Here is a 20,856-nt window from a genome sequence, read left to right on the forward strand (position 1 = left end):
CAGATGAATAAAAATAATTACAGGTTTTATTAATACTCTCACTAGTAGGTACATTGCATGGGAAAAGGCAGTCTGGTGAAAATAAAATCAAACCAAAAGTTGTAGAGTTCAGTGATTTTGTTGCATTACTAAAAGCTCATTTTAAACTAGTTTACTGATTATTTAAAAAAAATATCTACCAGAACGTAAAACTTCGAGTTTGCTGTGGATAAAGAAAAGGAGCTTATAATCTTCTCTCTTAAAGTGGTAAAGAAAAGAAGCTTGAGCTTTAGCTACTCAGATGTAATCATCTTTATTTATGGAGTCCAAAAGGAACTTTCAAGAGGTCAATGCACTATGTCTTTGAGTCACTTTGCTCTTTTAAAATTATTCTCTCATTTGTTTAATTGCAATAGCGCTTAATCACCTAGCCTCCAGCAAAGTGTTCTTCATGCTTTGTATTTTCCCTGACCTCATTTCCAACCTGTCTCTCGCAAGGGGGTGATGAGGAGTAGCTGTGGAATGCCTCAGTTGGCTCAGCACAACTGCTATTCAGAATAAAGTGTCTTTTGAGAATGGAAATTAACTTTTGAAAACCTATAAAATAGATACTAAAAAACAATATGGAATATAGGTATACTTCACTTTATGTAAAGTTGTGTATAACTCCAATATTCCAAATCAGTCCATATTTGAAATATTTTGGTAGTGCTTACTTTTATAGGATTCCTATTGTGAATCTTTCATAAATTATTTGAAATATAGTTATCCTTTAATTTTTCTTGTTTGTAAATCCAGACTCTGTCATCTCTGAAATTTTCAAGCCAGCTCCCCAAATCTCTCACTTTCACACCAACTCTTCAGCCACATTATGGCTTCTAGTTTTGTTTTTTGTTTTTTGTTTTCTGATTTTCCCAACCATTTCCTGGCCTTTGTTTTCTAGCCTTGATCCCATAATCAGCTCATGTCTTTTTTAAACAACTTTAGTGAGATATAAGTTACATACTACAAAATCCACCCCTTTTAAGTAGACAATGTAATGATTTTTAGTAAACTTACTGAGTTGTGCAACTATTACCACATCCAATATTAGAACATTTGAGTCATCCTGAGAAGATCCTCATGCCATTCGCAATCTCTGTCTTCACCACCATTCCTAGGCAATTGCTTATCTTCTTTCTGTTTCTATAGATTTGTATTTCTCTGGACAATTCAAATATATGGAATCCTACAATATGTGGTCTTTTATATCTGACATCTTTCAATAATGTTTTTGATGTTTATCCATGTTGTATCATGCATCAGTACTTTGTTCCTTTTTATTGCTAAATAGTGTTCCATTGTCTGAACATACATTTTATTTATGCATTTATTAATTGAAGGACATTTGGATTGTTTCTGCTTGTTGGCACTTATGAATAATGCTGCTATAAACATTCACATGTAAGTCTTTGTGTGGATGTATGTTTCATTTCTTTTGAGTAGATACGTAAGTGTAGAATTACTGAATCATATGGTAAATTGATATTTAACCTTTAAGAAACTGCAAAACTCTTTTGCAAAGTGGCTGCACTATTTTACATTCCTACCAGGAATGAGGATTCTACTTTCACTGTGTTCTTGACAACATTTCTTATTGTCTTGTCTTTTTTTTAATAGTAGCCATTCTAGAGGCTGTGAAATGGTACCTCATTGTGCTTTGATTTGTGTTTCCCAAATGACTAATGGTGTTGAACATCTTTTCATGTGCTTATGAACCATTTTTATAGTTATTTGGTGAAATATCTATTAAAATATTTTTTTCTATTTTTCATTGGTTTGTTTTCTTGTTATCAGATTATAAGAGTTCTTTGTATGTTCTGGGTACGAGTCTTTTATTTGAAATATGATTTGCAAATATTTTCTCCCAGTCTGTGGCAAGTCTTTTCGTTTTTTTAATTGTGTCTTTTCGAAGAACAAAAGTTATTATTTTTAGTGAAATACAGTTTAATCAATGTTTTCTTTTAGGGATTGTGCTTCTGGTAATGTATCTAAGAACTCTGCCTAACCAAAGGTCACAAAGATATTTTCCAGTAGTTTCTTCTAAAGGTTTTATAGTTTTAGCTCTTACATTTAGGTCTGTGATCCATTTTAACTCTTGTGAATGATGTAAAGTAAGGATCTAAATTCATCTTTTTTTTAATGTGAATATTCAGTTATTCTAGCACCGTTTGTTAAAAAGACTATTCTTTCCCTATTGAGTTGCCTTGGTCCCTTTACCTAAAATCAATTCACCATGAATGGAAGGAATTATTTCTGGACTCTCTATTCTATTTTATTCATCTATTGATGTATATCTATTCTTAATGTCAGTACCACACTCTCTTGAATATTATAATTTTTAGTGAATTTTGAGATCAAGAAATGTAAGCCCTTAACATTTCTTTGTTTTCAAGATTGTTTTGGCTATTCTGGGCACCTTGTATTTCCATATAAATTTTAGGAAAGTCTTGTCAATTTCTGAAAAATAGCCTACTGGGATTTTGATAGGTATGGCATTAAACCTATAGATCAATTTGGGGAGAATTGCCATTTTTAAAATGTTGAATTTTTCAATCCAAGAATCCATATATCTTTCCACTGAGATCTTTAGTTCTCTCAGAAATGTTTTGTTTTTAGTATACAAGTCTTGCACTCCTTTTATTAAGTTTATTTCTAAATATTTTATTCTTTTTGATGTTATGACCAGTGGGATTTTTTCTTAACTTTATTTTTGGGATTCATCATTGCTAGTAAACAGATTGGTTTTTGCACATGGTTTATGTATCCTGTGATCTTGATGAACCCATTTATTCTAGTATTTGTGTGTGTGTGTGTGTGTGTGTGTGTGTGTGTGTGTGTGTGTGTGTATTCTTTAGGATTTTCTTCATAGAGTATGTTTCTGCATAGAGGAGTTTACCAATACTCCAGCTACTTTTACCTCTGCTTATTTACCCTTAAAACCCTCAGTTTTTATACCCACTTACAGGTTGTTAAACACCAGGCCCTCAATTTCTTCAATACTATTCTAAATCCTCAATATTCTGTTTAAAATCTTTGTGCTACTCATCTCTCACCAGCTGTGTGTCTTGCCTTGTATTTCACAAAGAGAGTTAAAGTTATCAACACAGGTGTATTTCCTGTGAGTCAAATGATACTTAAGTTTCAGAACCCCGCACTCAGGACCCCCTTCCAAGCTTCTGGGAGGGCCCCTGGCAAAAGTAAGACGGTTTTAAATTATAATTGTAAAAATTCTGTCTCTTTGCACTCTGATTTCCCTTCTGCTACTTCTGATGTCAGTATGCCTTTGGAGTAGTCACTGGCATTTGGGGAATCTGAGAGAGAAAGTTGTTTTGGGAATATACATTATAACTGCCATTTGGAAAGACATTTTAGACTGCTTCAATTACACAAGCAAGACATTGCAGACTAAAAATAGGGATGTGTATGAATTTTTTTGAATTAATGGAGTAAAAGCAATAAAGATGAACAATTTAAACAATAGAAATTATTCTGTCATAAAAAACAAATTATAACATTTTTTCAGATTACATCATATGAGATACATTTTCAATAAAATCTCTTGGATTATTTTGTAATCCATTCAATGAAGAGGAGTTAATTATTTGAATACATTGGAGAAAGATTTAAGTTTCTTGCTGATTTGACCAAAGCTGCTGACATCACTGAATATAACATAAATATCATAGTATACCACTTCAAGGACATCTGAGATAAGCTGGTTCATGAGTTTCATCATTTCAAAGACAATTTAAGATGTCATTTTCCAAGAAAACTTGAAATGCCAAAAATTTTATCATATATGAAAAATTTTTATTAGGATTTTCCCAAATTTGACAATGCTTAATATTTACATGATATTACCAATAATGGGCTGTGAAGCTAAAAGAATCTTTCTAAACTACCACGGATAATAAAACTAATGGCCTTGCTAGATGAAAGGCTGTATAATTTTTATATTCTCTCCACACAAAGTATTATTATAAAATGGTTCTCATATGAAAAGTGCTTGTAAAGCATGTAGCCAAAAATTGTAGCCAAAAAAAGTATTGTAGAGCTGTTACTTATTAAAAAGTTACATTGTTTTTCTGTATTTTGTGATATTGATGAGATTTATTAACTTTTAAAATTTTATTTGTAACGATTTTTCTCAATCTATAAGTGCACATTTTTAAACCTAATTTTGTAGTCATCTTTTACAAGAAAGCCATCCCTCTATCCACACCAATCATATAAGATCTAGGCCGCACAAAATGTGATGGATCTGCTCTTCGCTAAGAGGCTTGATTTTTCTGTTTCCTGCCTTTTTTCCCTACAGAAGCACATGCATCCGTATCTGGTCTTTCTTCTATTAAATATCCCTTTAGGCCTTGACCCCCATGTGCATGACTTGCTCCCAGCAGCTGCCTTACATCGGGCCCATTAGGCCTTTAACCTTGACTTAGTTCATAGTTCTTGTCTCTGTCTTACCACTTCCTGGCTTCGCATTCAAACTTCCCATCCTCACCGTTGCTCCCCTTTGCTTTAGTTATCTGTTGGACTCTTTATTTGATTTTTTTTTGGCTTTTTTTAAATTGAAGTATAGTTGATTTACAATGTTGTGTTAATTTCTGCTGTACAGCAAAGTGATTCAGTTATACATGTTATATACATTCATTTTTATATTCTTTTCCATTATGGTTTATCTCAGGATATTGAATATAGTTCCTGTGCTATACAGTAGGACCTTGTTGTTTATCCATTCTATATGTAATAGTTTGCATCTGCTAACCTCAACCTCCCAATCCATCCCTCCCTCACCCCCACCCCTTTCTTTGATTTTTTTTTTTTTTTGAAATCAACATCTCTCTTAGCTCCCTGGTCTGCATGCTGATTGAGGATTCCCTGTGGCTTTTGGTCACTCAGGTGGACCTTATTAATTAACCACACAGAATGACACCACCCTTCTTCTTCCCGGCAAAGGCTAATCTTTCAGCCTTTGTTTTACATCTGTCCTTTCTTTCTAGCTCTTTGCACAAGAAATGATCACATCTCTTGCCTGTGTTTTTTAGCCTCTGTGACTACACTCATACTGTCTGCTCAGCTCTGTAAACGCTCAGGTGTCTCCCATCCTAACAAACCATTCTACTGTGTATCTTCCGTTTTCTCTCCTTGCTGCCTCAATCAAGGTTCTTGATTGCTGGTACCACATAACTATTTTCTCACTTCTGCTTTACTGCTCAGTCTTTTCCTACCTGAAGCCTCTCTCTGAGGTCACCAAAGACCTCCTTAATACCGGATGTAATGGACTCTGTTCAGCCTCTGTCTGAGGCCTTAGGCACTGACCACAACTCTCTACTTTAAATTCTCTTATCCCCTGGCTTTTCCGATGTTATCTTTTTGGCTTTTCTTTTAACTCACTGGTTGCTCCTCTGTCGTCTCCTTTGAGGGTTTCTTTTCTGATTTATTCCCATAAATATTAGTGTTGTACAGTATTTTATCCTCAGTATTTCTTACTTCTTTATTCCTCCAACAGAGTGATCTATTTTTTTCACTCATTCATTCATTCATTCATCAATATGTGTTGAGTACATACTATGTGGTAGGTACTGTGCTAGGTGCAAGGGAGACTCTGATGAACAAGACAGATACAGTCTCTGCATAATAGATCTTAGTCTACTTAGGTAGATAAATATTAACCAAATAATTAACTCCCATGGCTTCAGTCATCATCTTTTTGCTGATAACACTCATATCCTTGTCTGCATCTTGCTTGATTATTAGGTAAATGATACCCAGGACATCTGAAGTAATAAAAATCATTGAGATGGTAAAAAAACATGTGGTTACTTTGAGCTGTGGCATTTGATGTAGGAAAAGCACTGGATCAGTCACTTAAAAAGGTTTCATTTATTATTACCCCAGGTTTTACACTGCCTGTAGGACTATAGCACAGGAAGAATGCTGTCTACAAATCTGAGATTCTCTTTTAGGCTCAGTGACTAAGTCAGTTTTTAATTTTTAAAATTTATTTTATTTATTTTTTTTGGCTGCATTAGGTCTTCATTGCTGCAGGCGGGCTTTCTCTAGTTGTGGCGAGCGGGGGCTACTCTTCATTGCGGTTTTCTGGCTTCTCATTACGGTGGTTTCTCTTGTTGTGGAGCACGGGCTCTAGGCGCGTGGGCTTCAGTAGTTGTGGCATGTGGGCTCAGTAGTTGTGGTTTGTGGGCTCTAGAGCACAGGCTCTGTAGTTGTGGCACACAAGCTTAGTTGCTCTGTGGCATGTGGGATCTTCCCAGACCAGGGATCAAACCTGTGTCCCCTGAACTGGCAGGTGGATTCTTAACCACTGCGCCACCAGGGAAGTCCTGACTAAGTCACTTCTGACTGAATTTCCTTCACTAAATGTTTGCTGTTAAATTAATTTTAAAAGATTAATAGAAAAATGTGTATGAAAGTAGTTAGCTATCTTTAATTATAGTTAAAATATTATAACACAATGGAAATGAGTTGGGGTGACCACATACCTCAGTCTTCCTGGGATAACCCCAGTTTGTATGTTATCTCAGCAAAATGCAGATAGCACCTACTTTTACTTTCATAACTGTCTCCATTTAAACAGTAGATTGTATGGTCACTCTAAAACCATTTTTCAAAGAAAACCTTTTTTCAAATACATATTTTTTATTATGCTTGCCATTTTTAAAAATCCTAACTTTTCCTTACTTCTTTACAGTCAGAGATTGACAGAATACAAGTATCTCTGGAATAAGACTCTTTCATTACTTACTTTTAGTAAAAGGGAGCTAACCAGTATTAAAAATGAAGTATATGATAATTTTCAAAACTGGACTTCACTGAAAGGAGAAGTTTTTCTACAAATTAAATCCATAAGTGAAACAGCCTTGACAGGTTTGTTATATATATTTAGAACATAATCGTCCTTTTTTTGGTAAATGGTATATCATAAGTAATGAAATAATGATACTTCATTTTATGTGATGGGAATTATGATTAATTTTAAACCTGTTATTTGTTAGTATACTAGATGATCATTAAGATCTATTCCATCCCTGAAATTTAATAATTATAGGCCTGATCTAAGATAAGCTCTGATACATCAATCTTGAACTGTGACCAGAAGTCTGGTTATTCCTGTTAATTGTACAAATTTGTATTTTAAAACTTCTTTTCTGTTAATGGCTGAGTAGCTCTAATTAGATCAGATTTCCCACAGATAACAACTATAAATTCTGGACAAAGTAACTACCTAAAAACACTGGAGAGTGACCAAGACCAAGCACATGGAGGGAGCATAAGAAAAATTGAAAGAAGGCCTATTACTATTTGAAAAAAGCCAATCTAAAACGGCTATGTACTGGATTATTCCAACTGTAATATATGACATTCTGGAAAAGGCAAAACTATGGAAATAGTGAAGAGGTCAGTGGTTGCTAGGGTAGGAAGGAAAGATGAATAGGTAGAGCATGGAGTATTTTAGGGCAGTGAAACTATTTTGTATAGTATAGTGGTGGATAGGTGTCCTTATACATTTTGCCAAAACCCATAGAATATACAACGCCAAGAGTGTACCCTTAATGTAAGTTATAGATTTGGGATGGTAATGATGTGCCAATGTAGGCTCATTAATTGTAAAAAATGTACCACTGTGGTGCAGGATGTTGATGGTGGGGGAAGCTATGCATGTGGGGGGGGGGCAGGGAGTATCTGGGAATTCTCTGTACTTTCTGCTTAATTTTACTATGAACCTAAAACTGAACTAAAGAAATCTATTATTTTTTTAATTGAAAGAAGGGGATGGCACTGGGTGAATTCCCTGTTTGTTGTTGTTGTTTGTTTTGGTGTTTTTTTTATGGCTATTAGATTGAGGGCAGGGTACAATCTATTCCAAGCAGGGAAGCTAGAACTTTGATAGAAATCTATAGTCTTTTTGGCTTTAAGACTGGAGGACAGAAATCAAGGCAGCCCCAGCTTTGAGAAGTGAGAGGATATCCTTGAAAAGAGATAGAAAGTGAGAGCTCAAATTTTGCATATAAACTCTTCCCAAATCTCTGGCTTATCCCTAGAATATGTGTGTACAGGGAAGACTCTTAAGTAGCTCATCTAAGGCTAAAGCAATTGACATTACCTGCTACCTACCCTAGGGGAAACAGTCTTTAGTATTTGAGTTCAGCCAAGTTAACTACCTGTTAAAACAAAGCAATACCAAAAAAAAAAAAAAAAAAATCAATACTCCAGAGGAACATAACAGAATCCAGTGTCTCCATAACATAACATCCGCAATGTTTAGGATACAATCCAAAACTACTTGAACTGGGAAGAAACAGGAAAATGGCTTCTACTCAAAAGAGTAGACAGTCAATAGAGACCAACCCTGAGGTGGGCCAGATGATATCATTAGCTGACTAGGATTTCAAATCAGCTGTTAACTATGTTCAATGACATAGAGGAAAATAAGCTAATAATGAATGAAAAGAGAGAAAATCTCAGCAAGAAACTATTAAAAATTGGAAAGTCAAGAATTAAAAAATACAATATCTAAAATAAAAATTTACTGGATAGACTTTTATAGCATATTGTGATTACCAAAGAAAGAATCAATGAACTTTAAGATAGATCATTAGAAATTATTCAATTTTAAGAAGAGAGATAAACACTGAAAAAAGTGAACAGAGCCCCAGGGAAGGGTTAAAATGTACCATAAGTAATAAATATCAGTAAATATGAAACTCTTTTTTCCTTTGAATTGAAAAACTGTCTATGCTCATTTAAAGTAAGAATTATAATATCATATGGTGGAGGTTATAAAGTATGTTGATTTAACATATGACAGCTAGAGCATAAAGGACAGGGGGATGGGGTAATAGATCCATATGGTTGCACGCTTTTTGTATTTTATGTGACATGGTGCAACATTCATTCTATGTAGACTAAGAAATTAAGGATGTATAATCCCTAGAGCAACCACTAAAAAAAATACAAAAAGCTAATAATAATGGAGAATTAACATCATCTGACTCTAAGATTTATTATAAAATCACAGTAATCAAGTCAGTGTAATACTGGCATATGGATCAACAATAGATCAATGGAACAAAATAGCCTTGTAAATGACCCCTGTTGATAATGATCATTTCACTTTTGACAAGGCACCAAAACAATTCAATGGGAAAAAGAAAGTCTTTCAACCAACTGTGCTGGAACAACTGAATAGCCATATAGGAAAATATACCTTGACTCCTTAACTCCATAAAAATTAATTCAGGATTAATCAGAGCTAAATATAAAAGCTAAAACAATAAAAGAAGAAACAGGAAAATATCTTCATGAATTGATAGTAAATGAAGGTTTCTTGGATAGTACACAGAAGTAAGAATAACAAAAGAACAAAAATTGATGAATTAGACTTAATCAAGTTAAAAACTTACGCTCATCAAAAGATGCCGTTAAGAAAATGAATAGGTAAGACACAGACAGAGAAAATATTCAAAAAATCTGTGACAAAGGACTGCTGTCCGAGTTACATAAAGAACACCTACAAGTCAAAAGTAGAAGGACAAGTGATCCAACCAAAAATGGCCAAAAGATTTGAATAGACACTTTACAAGGAAAGATACACAAATGACCAATAAGGACATGAAAAGGTGCTCAGCATTATGAGTCATAGGGAAATGCAGATTGAAACCACAGTGAGATACCAGTACATACACACTAGGTTGGCTAAAATGAAAAAAAATGACAACAGCAAATTTTGGTGAGGAAGGAAGGCAACTGGAACTCTCAAACAAATTGGTGAGAGTATAAAATGTTACAGCCACTTTGAAAAAGGATCTGACAGTTTTTTTAATAAAACTAAAGATACATCTGTCTGATGTCTCTGAAATTCTTCTCTTTGGAATTTACCATCTCCCCCAAATGAAAACATATGTCCATAAAAATATTCAACAACTTTATTCAAGCTTTATTCAAAATAGCCTTAAGTTGGTAAAAGCCCAGAAGTACATCAGTAGGATGGATTATCAAAAAAAATGGCTGAATAAACAGTGGAATATAGAATGAACTACAGTAATGCAGTAACTTGGATAAACATCAAAAATATTACGCTGCCTGAAAGTAACCTTACACAAATAATGCACATTGTAAGATTCCATTTATATGATGTTCTAGAATAGGCAAAACTAATCTATAGTGGGAAAAAAAAAACAAAAACAGAAGTTACCTCAGAGGGGAGGATTGACTGGAAAGGGGGCATGAGGGCACTTTCTTTGGTGATAGTAATGCTCTCTACTTTGATAGAGGTTTGGGTTACACAGTGATGGATTTTTCAAAACTCATCTATTGGTACATTTGAGATTTATGCATTTCTTTGTGGGTATATTTCACTCAAAAAATAGAAATCTAGGGGCTTCCCTGCTGGCGCAGTGGTTGAGAATCTGCCTGCCAATGCAGGGGACACGGGTTTGAGCCCTGGTCTGGGAAGATCCCACATGCCGCGGAGCAACTGGGCCCGTGAGCCACAACTACTGAGCGCTGCGCGTCTGGAGCCTGTGCTCCACAACAAGAGAGGCCGCGACAGAGGCCCGCACACCGCGATGAAGAGTGGCCCCCGTTTGCCACAACTAGAGAAAGCCCTCATACAGAAACGAAGACCCAACACAGCCATAAATAAATAAATTAAAAAAAAAAAAAGAAAACTGACCTAATTATTAAAAAAAAAAAATAGAAATCTATATTGAACGCTAATTAACAATGTGCGTGCTGAAGTATTTAGGGAGTCAAATATATTGACTTATCTTGAAATGCAAAAATATGTAAGATGGATAGAGGAATAGCTATGTTATAAAGCAAATATAGTAAAATGTTAATTGGAGAATCTAGGTGGTGTGTATATTTGAGTTCACAGTACAGTTCTTCCAACTTTTCTGTATATTTTAAATTTTTTATAGTTAAATGTTTGAAAAAGAAAGCATTCTAACCATATAACTTCAGCTTCCTAATTTTATTATATAATATGTGCCTTTAGAAATGAGTTGTATATGACAATACTCAAAATTTTTAACTAATTTTGAGAATTAAATTTGGACAAATACAGATGAATATTATAACAACCATGTTTTCAACTGCAAAAATTGTTAATTTTTAATACTTTACCTTTAAAAAAAGAAAATATTTTTCAAATATAAAGTACTGTTAAAGTATTGTTATACTTTAATATGTATGCATGTACTAATTGTATTTATTATTTTTACATTAGATTTTAAATTTTATATAGATGGTATCTTATACTTTGAACTTGCTTTTTTCATTCAGTTATGTTTTTGAGATCAATATTAATATAGATAAAATATCACATGTATGTTAGTGTCCTAGTTCAGCAGACATTGAATCAAAGGTATAAGTGCACGTAGTTTATTTGGGAAGTGAAGTTCACGCAGGTATAGGGACAGAAAGGCAGCCAATAAAGGTTGCACTATTACAGTGGGCAACTGGAGCTTAATCCCATGAAGAAACTGAGAAATGGTTTAAAACACATGCCTCAGAATTCCTCACTCAAGGAGTGAGGGAGCTGGACATCAACTCCCAAGAGTCATTGGTTAAGGGCTGCTCCCAGATAGTGTAAACTCCTTGGCACCTGTAGTCTGCCATTTGGTGGGAAGTGCTACTTTCTGCAGTTCCAGGGAAAAGATTCCTCCAGCACAGAGATGCAAATAGTGGGAACTGGAAGTTGGTAGAAGAACATTGAAAGGTTCAAGGGATATGCGCAGGGCACTGACAGTGTCCACTACAGTTAATAATATAGATATACTGTATTTTATGCATCATTTCCATTATTTGAACATTCACATATATCTTTTGATGAATGTATGCCTTTGTTTCTTTCCGGTAAATACCTAGGAGTAGAATGGCTGGGTCTTATGGTAGGTTATATTTAACTTTTTAAGAAACTACCCAGTAGTTTTCCAAAGTGGTTGATCCTTTTAAATCCCTACCAGCAAAGTATGAGAGTTCTAGTTGCTCCATATCCTTGTCAACACCTAGTGTTGTCAGTCTTTTAAATTTTAGCCATTTTAATGGGACAAATATAGAGGATATTAATCCACATTCAAATCACGTCTCGATAATTTTCTCATTTTTGAGTGTCTTGTCACATCTTATTATAGAATATTTACCTCATAATGTCAGTAATGATGAACTCAGTCATACCAGAATAGGAGAAGCATCAGCTCTACCCGTTTTTGTTTTCATTTGTGTTGCATTATTAGTATCTTCCCTAATGCATGATTTCTTTGGGGGAATCTTTTAAGCTAATTGTCCACTTTAGGACTTAGTTTAAGTAAACCACAGAGGAGCACATAGACTGCAATATGTCACAATCACAGAAAGAGATAGAAAAGCAAGGAGGTACTGACAACCCCTCTGCATGGAGGAATATTACTCCTTCCTCACTTTAAAAGCTCACTCACTTTATTCTCACTGAATGTGACCCATATAATATAAGGACAAAGGGAAGTACTGCAGGTACATGAAGGGGAGATTAGCTAAGGGTCTCCCAGAACAAGTAGCTGCCCTTTCTTACGACTTACGTCTTGTTTCAGATGTCACCTCTTCAGAGAGATCTTTGCTGGCCATCCTAGTTAAAGTAGTCTTCCCTTACACTTCTCTATCCTATTTTTCTGTTTCATTTTTAATAACATTTATCACTGTCAGAAATATTCTTATCCATTTACTGATTTATGTGTTTACTGCCAAACTCCTCACACTAGGCTATAATCTTCAGGAGGACAGGAATTTTGATGGCTTTGCTGAATGCTGTCTTCCTAGTGTTTTGAGAGAATTTTGCCTGTCACAGTGTAGGTGCTCAGTGAACATTGTGGAATTTAAATGGAAATAAAGGACACCCAAATTTTAACCCAGATTAAATCTGATAATTTTTATGTTCCTTTTAAAACCTCTGAGTATTTTCTAAATGTTTTTGATAATGCTCACTTATTACTTCTATATCTAGGGAGAGAGAGTAAGGAGAAAGGAGAGGCTTTGTTTATGAGTTATGTCTGCCTGAAGCTATGGGTTACTATCAGTAGTAAAATTCTCAATCTGATTTTTAAAGCTTGTTTGAAACTTATTTTTTGAACTTTAAGGAGGGAAATGCAAAACTTGATGATTCTTTTTTTTCCTTCAAATTCAAATGCCTTTAAGGATTTTTCTGACTATAAACATAAAATAGCCTCAATGTTAACACATAGAAAATACAGAAAAAGAACAAGGAAGGAAGTGAACATCATCTACAATCTCATTACACAAAGATATCTGCTGTTAACATTTTGATATAGAACTTTCTAATCTTTATTTTCACCACATAGATATATATACTTAATAATATATCATGGAAATATACAGTCATGCCAACTAACTGTGTAAACTATGTTGACATAACATCTCATTGTAGGAATGTATCTTAACTTATTTAACTGGCTTTCTATTTGTGGACATTTAGGTTGATCATAGTTTTTGCTTTTATAAATAAGGTTTCAGTGAACATCTTCACTCATGAATCTCTATGATGTTGTCCCATTTTTTTCTTTAACATAGTTAATTCCTAAAAGTGGTATTGAAGAATCAAGTAGTATTACATTTTATCTAACATGAGAAGACAGGAGGTAGTTTTCAAACCTTAACTTTAACATTTACCATTATAATAAATCATATTGCTTTTATATCAGAAGTGTGAGGGCTTTGTTTGGAAGTTACACAGTGGTGATTGCAGAAGCTCAGAGATGGAAATACATACACAAGGACAGTATATTTAATTTCCAAGCAAGAGCTTAGTGACCATAACAGTTGGGGTATGTGAAAGTGAAGCTATATTATTGTAAGGGTTTTTCCCCCTCTTTTTAAAAAAATTTCTTCTTACTAAATGTTATCAGCACAATCGAAGCCTCAGGGTACATATATACAAACATGTACCAGTATATGCAAAACTACAAATATGCTGATACTTGCCTTTTTATAATCTCTGATCATTTGAGCACACTTTAAAATTAGCAGCAGTTCTAGTAAATATATAAACATGCCAATTTCACAATATAAAATTTTAAGTAAATAATCTTTATCTTAAATTTAGATTCAGAGAAAATAGAGTGTAATGCTTTTGAAGGTTAATTCTTGTAAAGCTTGAGTAACTATCACACCTACACAAAAAGATGACCAAAAGCCTAGGAAGTATATAGACCTACATTGTCCAATATGGTAGCCACCAGCCACACAGAGCTATTGAGCACTTTGAATGTGGCTCTAGCCTGTCTTTGAAATGGTAGTATTTTGGATATGTGGAATTAAATTACACTGTTAAAATTAATTTTACATGTTTCTTTTTACATTTTTAATGTGGCTACTAGAAATTTTTAATGTATATATGTGGCTTGCATTGTATTTCTATTGGACAATGCTGGTATAAATGGTGAAATGAACTTATTATACTTTAAAACTGTTAAAATGTTATAATTTTATTTTGGTTTATTTCCTATTTACAAAAATTATTAGGGCTTAATGTCAGTTATAATGACACCCTTTTATTTTGTTACTGTTTCTTATTTCTAGTTTGTTGTCTTGACTATTCAATTAAGCTTTTACCTGAATTTATTAACACTAACTCCAAAATATATCTGTACCCCCATGTTCATAGTGGCATTATTTACAATAGCCAAGACATGGAAACAACCTGTATCCATTAATGGGTGAATGGGGGTGTGTGTGTGTGTGTGTGTGTATATATACAATGGAATATTATTCAGCCATAAAAACGGAAATCCTACCATTTGGGACAACATGAATTGACCTTGAAGATGTTATGCTAAGTGAAACATTGGGATGGCCAAAAATTTCATTCGGGTTTTTCCGTTACAGCTTATGGAAAATTCCGAATGAACTTTTTGGCCACCCCAATAAGTCAGAGAAAGACGAATACTGTATGATCTCCTTGTATGTAGAATCTAAATAAATAAACAAACAAATAAATAAATAAACAAACAAGAAAAACTATACACCAGATTCATAGAAAAAGAGATCAGATTTGTGGCTATCAGAGGTGGAGGTGGGGAGGGAGAGGGGGAGTTGGAGTAAGGTTGTCAAAATGTACAAACTTCCAGCTATAAGATAAATAATTACTAGGGACATAACGTACAACATGATGACTATAGTTAACACTGCTCTATGAGATATAGGAAAGTTGTTAAGAGAGTAAATCCTGAGAGTTCTCATCACAAGGAGAATTTTTTTTCTTTTTATTGTATCTATATGAAATTATGGGTGTTACTAAACCTATTGTGGTAATCATTTCACACTCTATGTAAATTAGACCATCATGGTGTACCCCTTAAACTTATACAGTGATGAATGTCAATTATTTCACAATTAAATGTTAAAATTAAATATATATGTATATATATTTATTTAGACCCACACGAATATGCCCAACTGGGTTTTTTTTTTTATTGAGGTATAGTTGATGTACAATATTTTATAAGTTTCAGGTGTACAACATAGTGATTCACAATATTTAAAGGTTATATTCCATTTATAGTTATTATAAAATGTTCATTATATTCCCTGTATTTTACAACATATCCTTGTAGCTTATATGTTTTATACAGCCCAACTCATTTTTGACAAGGGTGCACAGCAATTCAGTAGAGGATAGCCTAGCCTTTTCAACAAGTGGTGCTGGATATCAAAAACTTTGATCCAAACCTCACACCTTATAAAAAATTTAACTTAAAATGGATCATAGACTTAAATGTAAAATATAAAATTATTAAACTTTTAGGAAAAAAAGAAAATCTTTGTAACCTAGGATTCTTAGACTTGAACTTAAAAGCATGATACATAAAAGGAAAAATTGATAAATTGGACCACAGCAAAATTAAAAACTTTGCCTCTGCGAAAGACCCTGTTAAAAGGATGGAAAGGCAAGTTACAGACTGGGAGAAAATATTTGCAAAGCACATATCTGACAAAGGGCTTGTATCTAGAATCTATTTTTTATAAACTCTCAAAGCTCTACATCAAAAAAATAGTGCAATTGGAAAATGGGCAAAATAAATGAGCAGAAATTTCATCAAAGAGGATATACAGGTGGCAAATAAGCACAAGAAAAAAATGTTCAATATCATTAGTCATTAGGGAAATGCAAATTAAAACCATAATGAGATACTACTATATATCTACTACAATGTCTAAAATTTTAATTGAGCAAAGCAAGTGTTGGCAAGGATCAGAGAAACCAAATCAATATTGCTGGTGGGAATGTAACATGGTACAGCCATTCTAGAAAATAATTTTTCAGTTTCCTCTAAAACTAAAAAGGCACTTACTACATGACCCAGCTGTTGCACTTTTAGGCATTTGTCCCAGAGAAGTGAAAACCTAAGTTCATGCAGATACCTGTACATACACGTTCATAGCAGCTTTATTCATAATAACCAAAATTGGAAACAACCCAAATGTCCTTCAGTGAATGAAGAACAAACTGGGATACTACTCAGCAATAAAAAAGGTACAGATTATTAATACATGCTCAAGGGACTATGCTGCGTGAAAAAAATCCAGCCTCAAAAAGGTTACATATTATATAAGTCTATTTATGTAGCATTCTTGAAATAACAAAATTATAGAGAAGGAGAACAGATTAGTTGTTGCCAGGGATTAGGGATAGTGGTGGGGATAGGAGTAGGTGTGGCTATAAAGGGGTAGCAGGAGGTAGCTTTGTGGTGATAGAATAATCCTATGTTTTGGTCATGTTGGTAGTTATACAAAGCTACATATGTGATAAAATTGCATAGAGCTATGCACACACACACACACACACACACACACACACACACACACAGAAAGGTGTGTATAACTGGTGAAATCTGAATTAGCTCTGTGGATTATACCAAGAGCAGTTTCTTCATTTTGATAGAGTACTGTAGTTATACAAAATGTCAACATGGGGAGAGGAGGAATAAAAGCAACACAGGACCTTCCTATACATTTCTTTACAACTTCCTGTAAATCTCTAAGTATTTCAAAATAGTTTTTTTTAAAAAAACCTATATGGTGTTTTATGATCCCTTCATTAAATAATAAATCTAGTGTTTCAGAGTTTTTTAATATTATTTTATATCAGTATGCCTTGGTAATAAGGTTATAGAGGCTTCCTAAAAACTTAATGATGTAACATAATTTTAAGTTCATTGACTAAGCTAACAGGACTAAGAACAACAGAAAAATTTTATCAAGACAAATAAATTGATTGTATGAGATTAATACTAATAATTATACTTGCATCAGCTAGCAAATTCTGTCACACTTACTTTAAAAGCTAAAAACATCTATCGGCTATAAACTTTGACAATATTACAAACATTTTAAATAACATACTTTTTTTCTATACTAGATTTTATTTGTGATCACATGGATATATCCTTATGGTGTGAGTTGATTCTGCACGGCATAGTTCTTCATTTGAAAAGTTGACGTAAAATAAAACTTGAAACATTTTTATAAGAAGTAAAATAAACTCCTAATTCATCTATACTAACACAGTTGTTTTCAGTTTTCCATTTTATCTTCTATACTCCACATGCTCACCTATTTTTGCATATTTATAATCACAACATAAATGCCAATAATTATTCTAAAATACAGCATTATGGGCTGAAATGTGTCTCTCTCAAATTTGTATGTTGAAGTCCTAACTCCCTGGTACCTTGGAATATAACTATATTTGGAGTTAGGGTTCTTAAAGAAACAATTAAATTTAAACGGGTGGGCTCTAATCCAAAATAACTGGTATCCTTACAAGAAGAGGAAGTTTAGAAACAGACACACACAGAGAGAAGACAATGTGAAGACACAGGGAGAAGGCGGCCATCTACAGGCCAAGTAGAGAGGCCTGGAACAGATCTGTCCTTTATGACCCTCAGAAGAAACCAACCCTGACACCTTGATCTCAGACGTCTAGCCAACAGAACTGTGAGAAATGAATTTCTATTGATTAAGCCACCCAGTCTGTGATACTCTGTTATGGCAGCCCTAGCAAACTAATAAATGTAGTAAACCCCGTATATACTGCACACATTATTCAGATACTTTGAAAGATTTTCACATTAAAATTAATTTACATTTAAAATCAAAGTCCAAAATAGGAAGGAAGTTTCTAGAAAAAGGCATTGTTTAATATTTTCTTGCTGATAAAGTATGCTGAATATTAAGTAGAAGATACAAGTGAAGTATTTCCTATTCTTCTAACTAGTGGTTATCACTTTATGTAATCAATATTTTTAAGTCTAACTTTTCATAGATTAGGTTTTCTCAAATCAGAGCATAGCTATTTTAGTAGAAGAAATTTCAGAAAAAAATAATGTTTTTACCAAGGCAGAATATTTTAGCAAGCATAGAATCAATTTGCTTCCACTCTTAAAATAACTATTGACCGAATAGCTCTTGAACTTTTAAAATTCAAGTTCTGAATTAGGCTTAGAAATGTAGTCCACATTTTTCATAAAATTGATGAAATTGGGGATAGAATAGGCCTATTTGCTTATCCAATTAAAAATGTTTCTTTCTTTTAGATGTGTGTATTTACTGCCTTATCAAGTCTTACATTAAATAATTTGGGGCTCAAAATGCTTGCCTCTGAAGTGAAGGGAGAGTTAAGATAAACACATATTTAGGATTTTCAACTAGTGGTATATTAGAAGCTTTGTGCAATAATGCCTTTACTCATTTAGTAGCTATTTATTGAGCTTCTATTAATTCTAGAATGTTGTGGCAGAAATTATGGGAGGAATAAAAAATGAATGAGATATTACCTCTGGCCTAAAATAACTTACAGTCTAATAGTAGGTCACATGTATGCATATGATCAGTGCCATAGAAATGGTGTAATTGGCGCAAGTTACAGATCTGGTCAGGAAAGATTTCCAGGCAGAGGTAGCCTAAGAGCTGTGGTAGGTCCAACGTATGAGGCTAGGAGGACCTTCTTCATGGGGCGGTGCAAAGACAGGGAAAGTGTATGGTGGGTACAATGACCAGAATAGGTTGATCATAACTTATGAACCCAAATTGGGACACATAAGTGACAATTACGAAGTTGTATTAATGATGAAAGTAGGATTAAGTATTTGACACCAGGTTTGCCATAGGTACAGGGGATGTATAATTTGCCAAGGGTGAGTTAATTGACCCCCATTGAGTTTACTCTCCTATTTCCATGTTAGAAACCTCCTGTTAAAAATCTTACTGTACTTTTCCATGTGTTAGAATATGTTTCACAAATGAATTTGTATTGCAAATTCTTATTCTTTTAATGTCAGATAGAAAGTCACATTGACACAAGGAGTTATTTTAGAGACAGATAGTAGTGTACACTAAGAGAGTCAGCCTGTGAACCTAAGCAGTACCATTCTGGCAAACGATAAATAGGTCACAGCATGTGTGCACTCCTCTGCAATGTCATTCTGACTTAATCATAGACAGATATGGTTACGGTATGGTACAGTTTATTCAGCCATAAGAAGCTACCATTATGGCTAGAAAAATTACCCGGGAAGACTTTTTAGGCCTGAAGAAAAATTGCAACCTCCTTATTTTCTTTAACTACATTAAAAAAAAAATTCTGGGCTTCCCTGGTGGCGCAGTGGTTGAGAATCTGCCTGCCAATGCAGGAGACACGGGTTCGAGCCCTGGTCTGGGAAGATCCCACATGCCACGGAGCAAATGGGCCCGTGAGCCACAATTACTGAGCCTGCGCGTCTGGAGCCTGTGCTCCGCAACAGGAGAGGCCGCGATAGTGAGAGGCCAGCGCACCGCGATGAAGAGTGGCCCCCACTTGCCACAACTAGAGAAAGCCCTCGCACAGAAACGAAGATCCAACACAGCCATTAATAAATAAATAAAGCACACCTAGTATAGTGTAATTTAAAAAAAAAAAATTCTATGTACTACTGTGTTAGTACTTTTCCTCATACAAATGGGAACATATCCATAAATTTTTAGAAGCATATAGCTATTCCAAGGGGAAAAAATTCCCATATAAAGGAACCATTGGAATATAGTAGACCCCCGCTTATTTGATCCCTGACAAATTATTTCTCTAGGTTTTCCATTTTGAGTAGGAATTAAAGGTGAAGATGGTGCCAAGACCCCTTGTGTTCATGCCCTAGGTCTACCTTAAATGCCACTTTTTCTTCCAGATGTACTTTCTTCCCACAGAAAGGCATTTTGCTTTTCTCTGCTTAGACCACATCCCTGATCCTACTCATCACCATCCCTTGGGGCATGTTCTCTTCTCTGTGCTCTGTTCAGCGTCCTGCTTTACTTCTCCTGTAACCATTTTTTTAAAAAATTTAATTAATTAATTAATTAATTTATGGCTGTGTTGGGTCTTCGTTTCTTTGCGAGGGCTTTCTCTAGTTGCGGCAAGTAGTGGCCACTCTTCGTCGCGGTGCGTGGGCCTCTCACTATCGCGGCCTCTCTTGTTGTGGAGCACAGGCTCCAGACGCGCAGGCTCAACAATTGTGGCTCACGGGCCCAGTTGCTCCGCGGCATGTGGGATCTTCCCAGACCAGGGCTCAAACCCGTGTCCCCTGCATTGGCAGGCAGATTCTCAACCACTGCGCCACCAGGGAAGCCCTCGTGTAACCATTTACTGGCCATATTGCCTCTGCAGCCATGTCTGTCCCATGGATGTCTACTTCTGGTCTTCGCTGGCCCATGTGGCTACTATTTCTGCTGTGATGGCTCCAAGACCAGTAAACCAAGCCAACCTCCTTTGACACCCAATAACACACTAAA

The 20,856-nt window shown here is 34.7% G+C and overlaps 1 protein-coding gene across 1 annotated transcript in view; it reads left to right on the top strand.

The window, feature by feature from the left end:
* The window catches only part of LEKR1 (leucine, glutamate and lysine rich 1), a 331,218-nt gene that overhangs the window by 125,585 nt on the left and 184,777 nt on the right, over positions 1 to 20,856 (top strand). The window contains exon 7 of the mRNA XM_082459714.1: positions 6,734 to 6,909. Coding sequence (XP_082315840.1) covers positions 6,734 to 6,909 — 176 coding nt within the window. The remainder of the gene's footprint in view (positions 1 to 6,733; positions 6,910 to 20,856) is intronic.

This window comes from Balaenoptera physalus (genome assembly GCF_965194825.1).
Source record: "Balaenoptera physalus genome assembly, chromosome: 4".
Classification (NCBI taxonomy): Eukaryota; Metazoa; Chordata; class Mammalia; order Artiodactyla; family Balaenopteridae; genus Balaenoptera; species Balaenoptera physalus.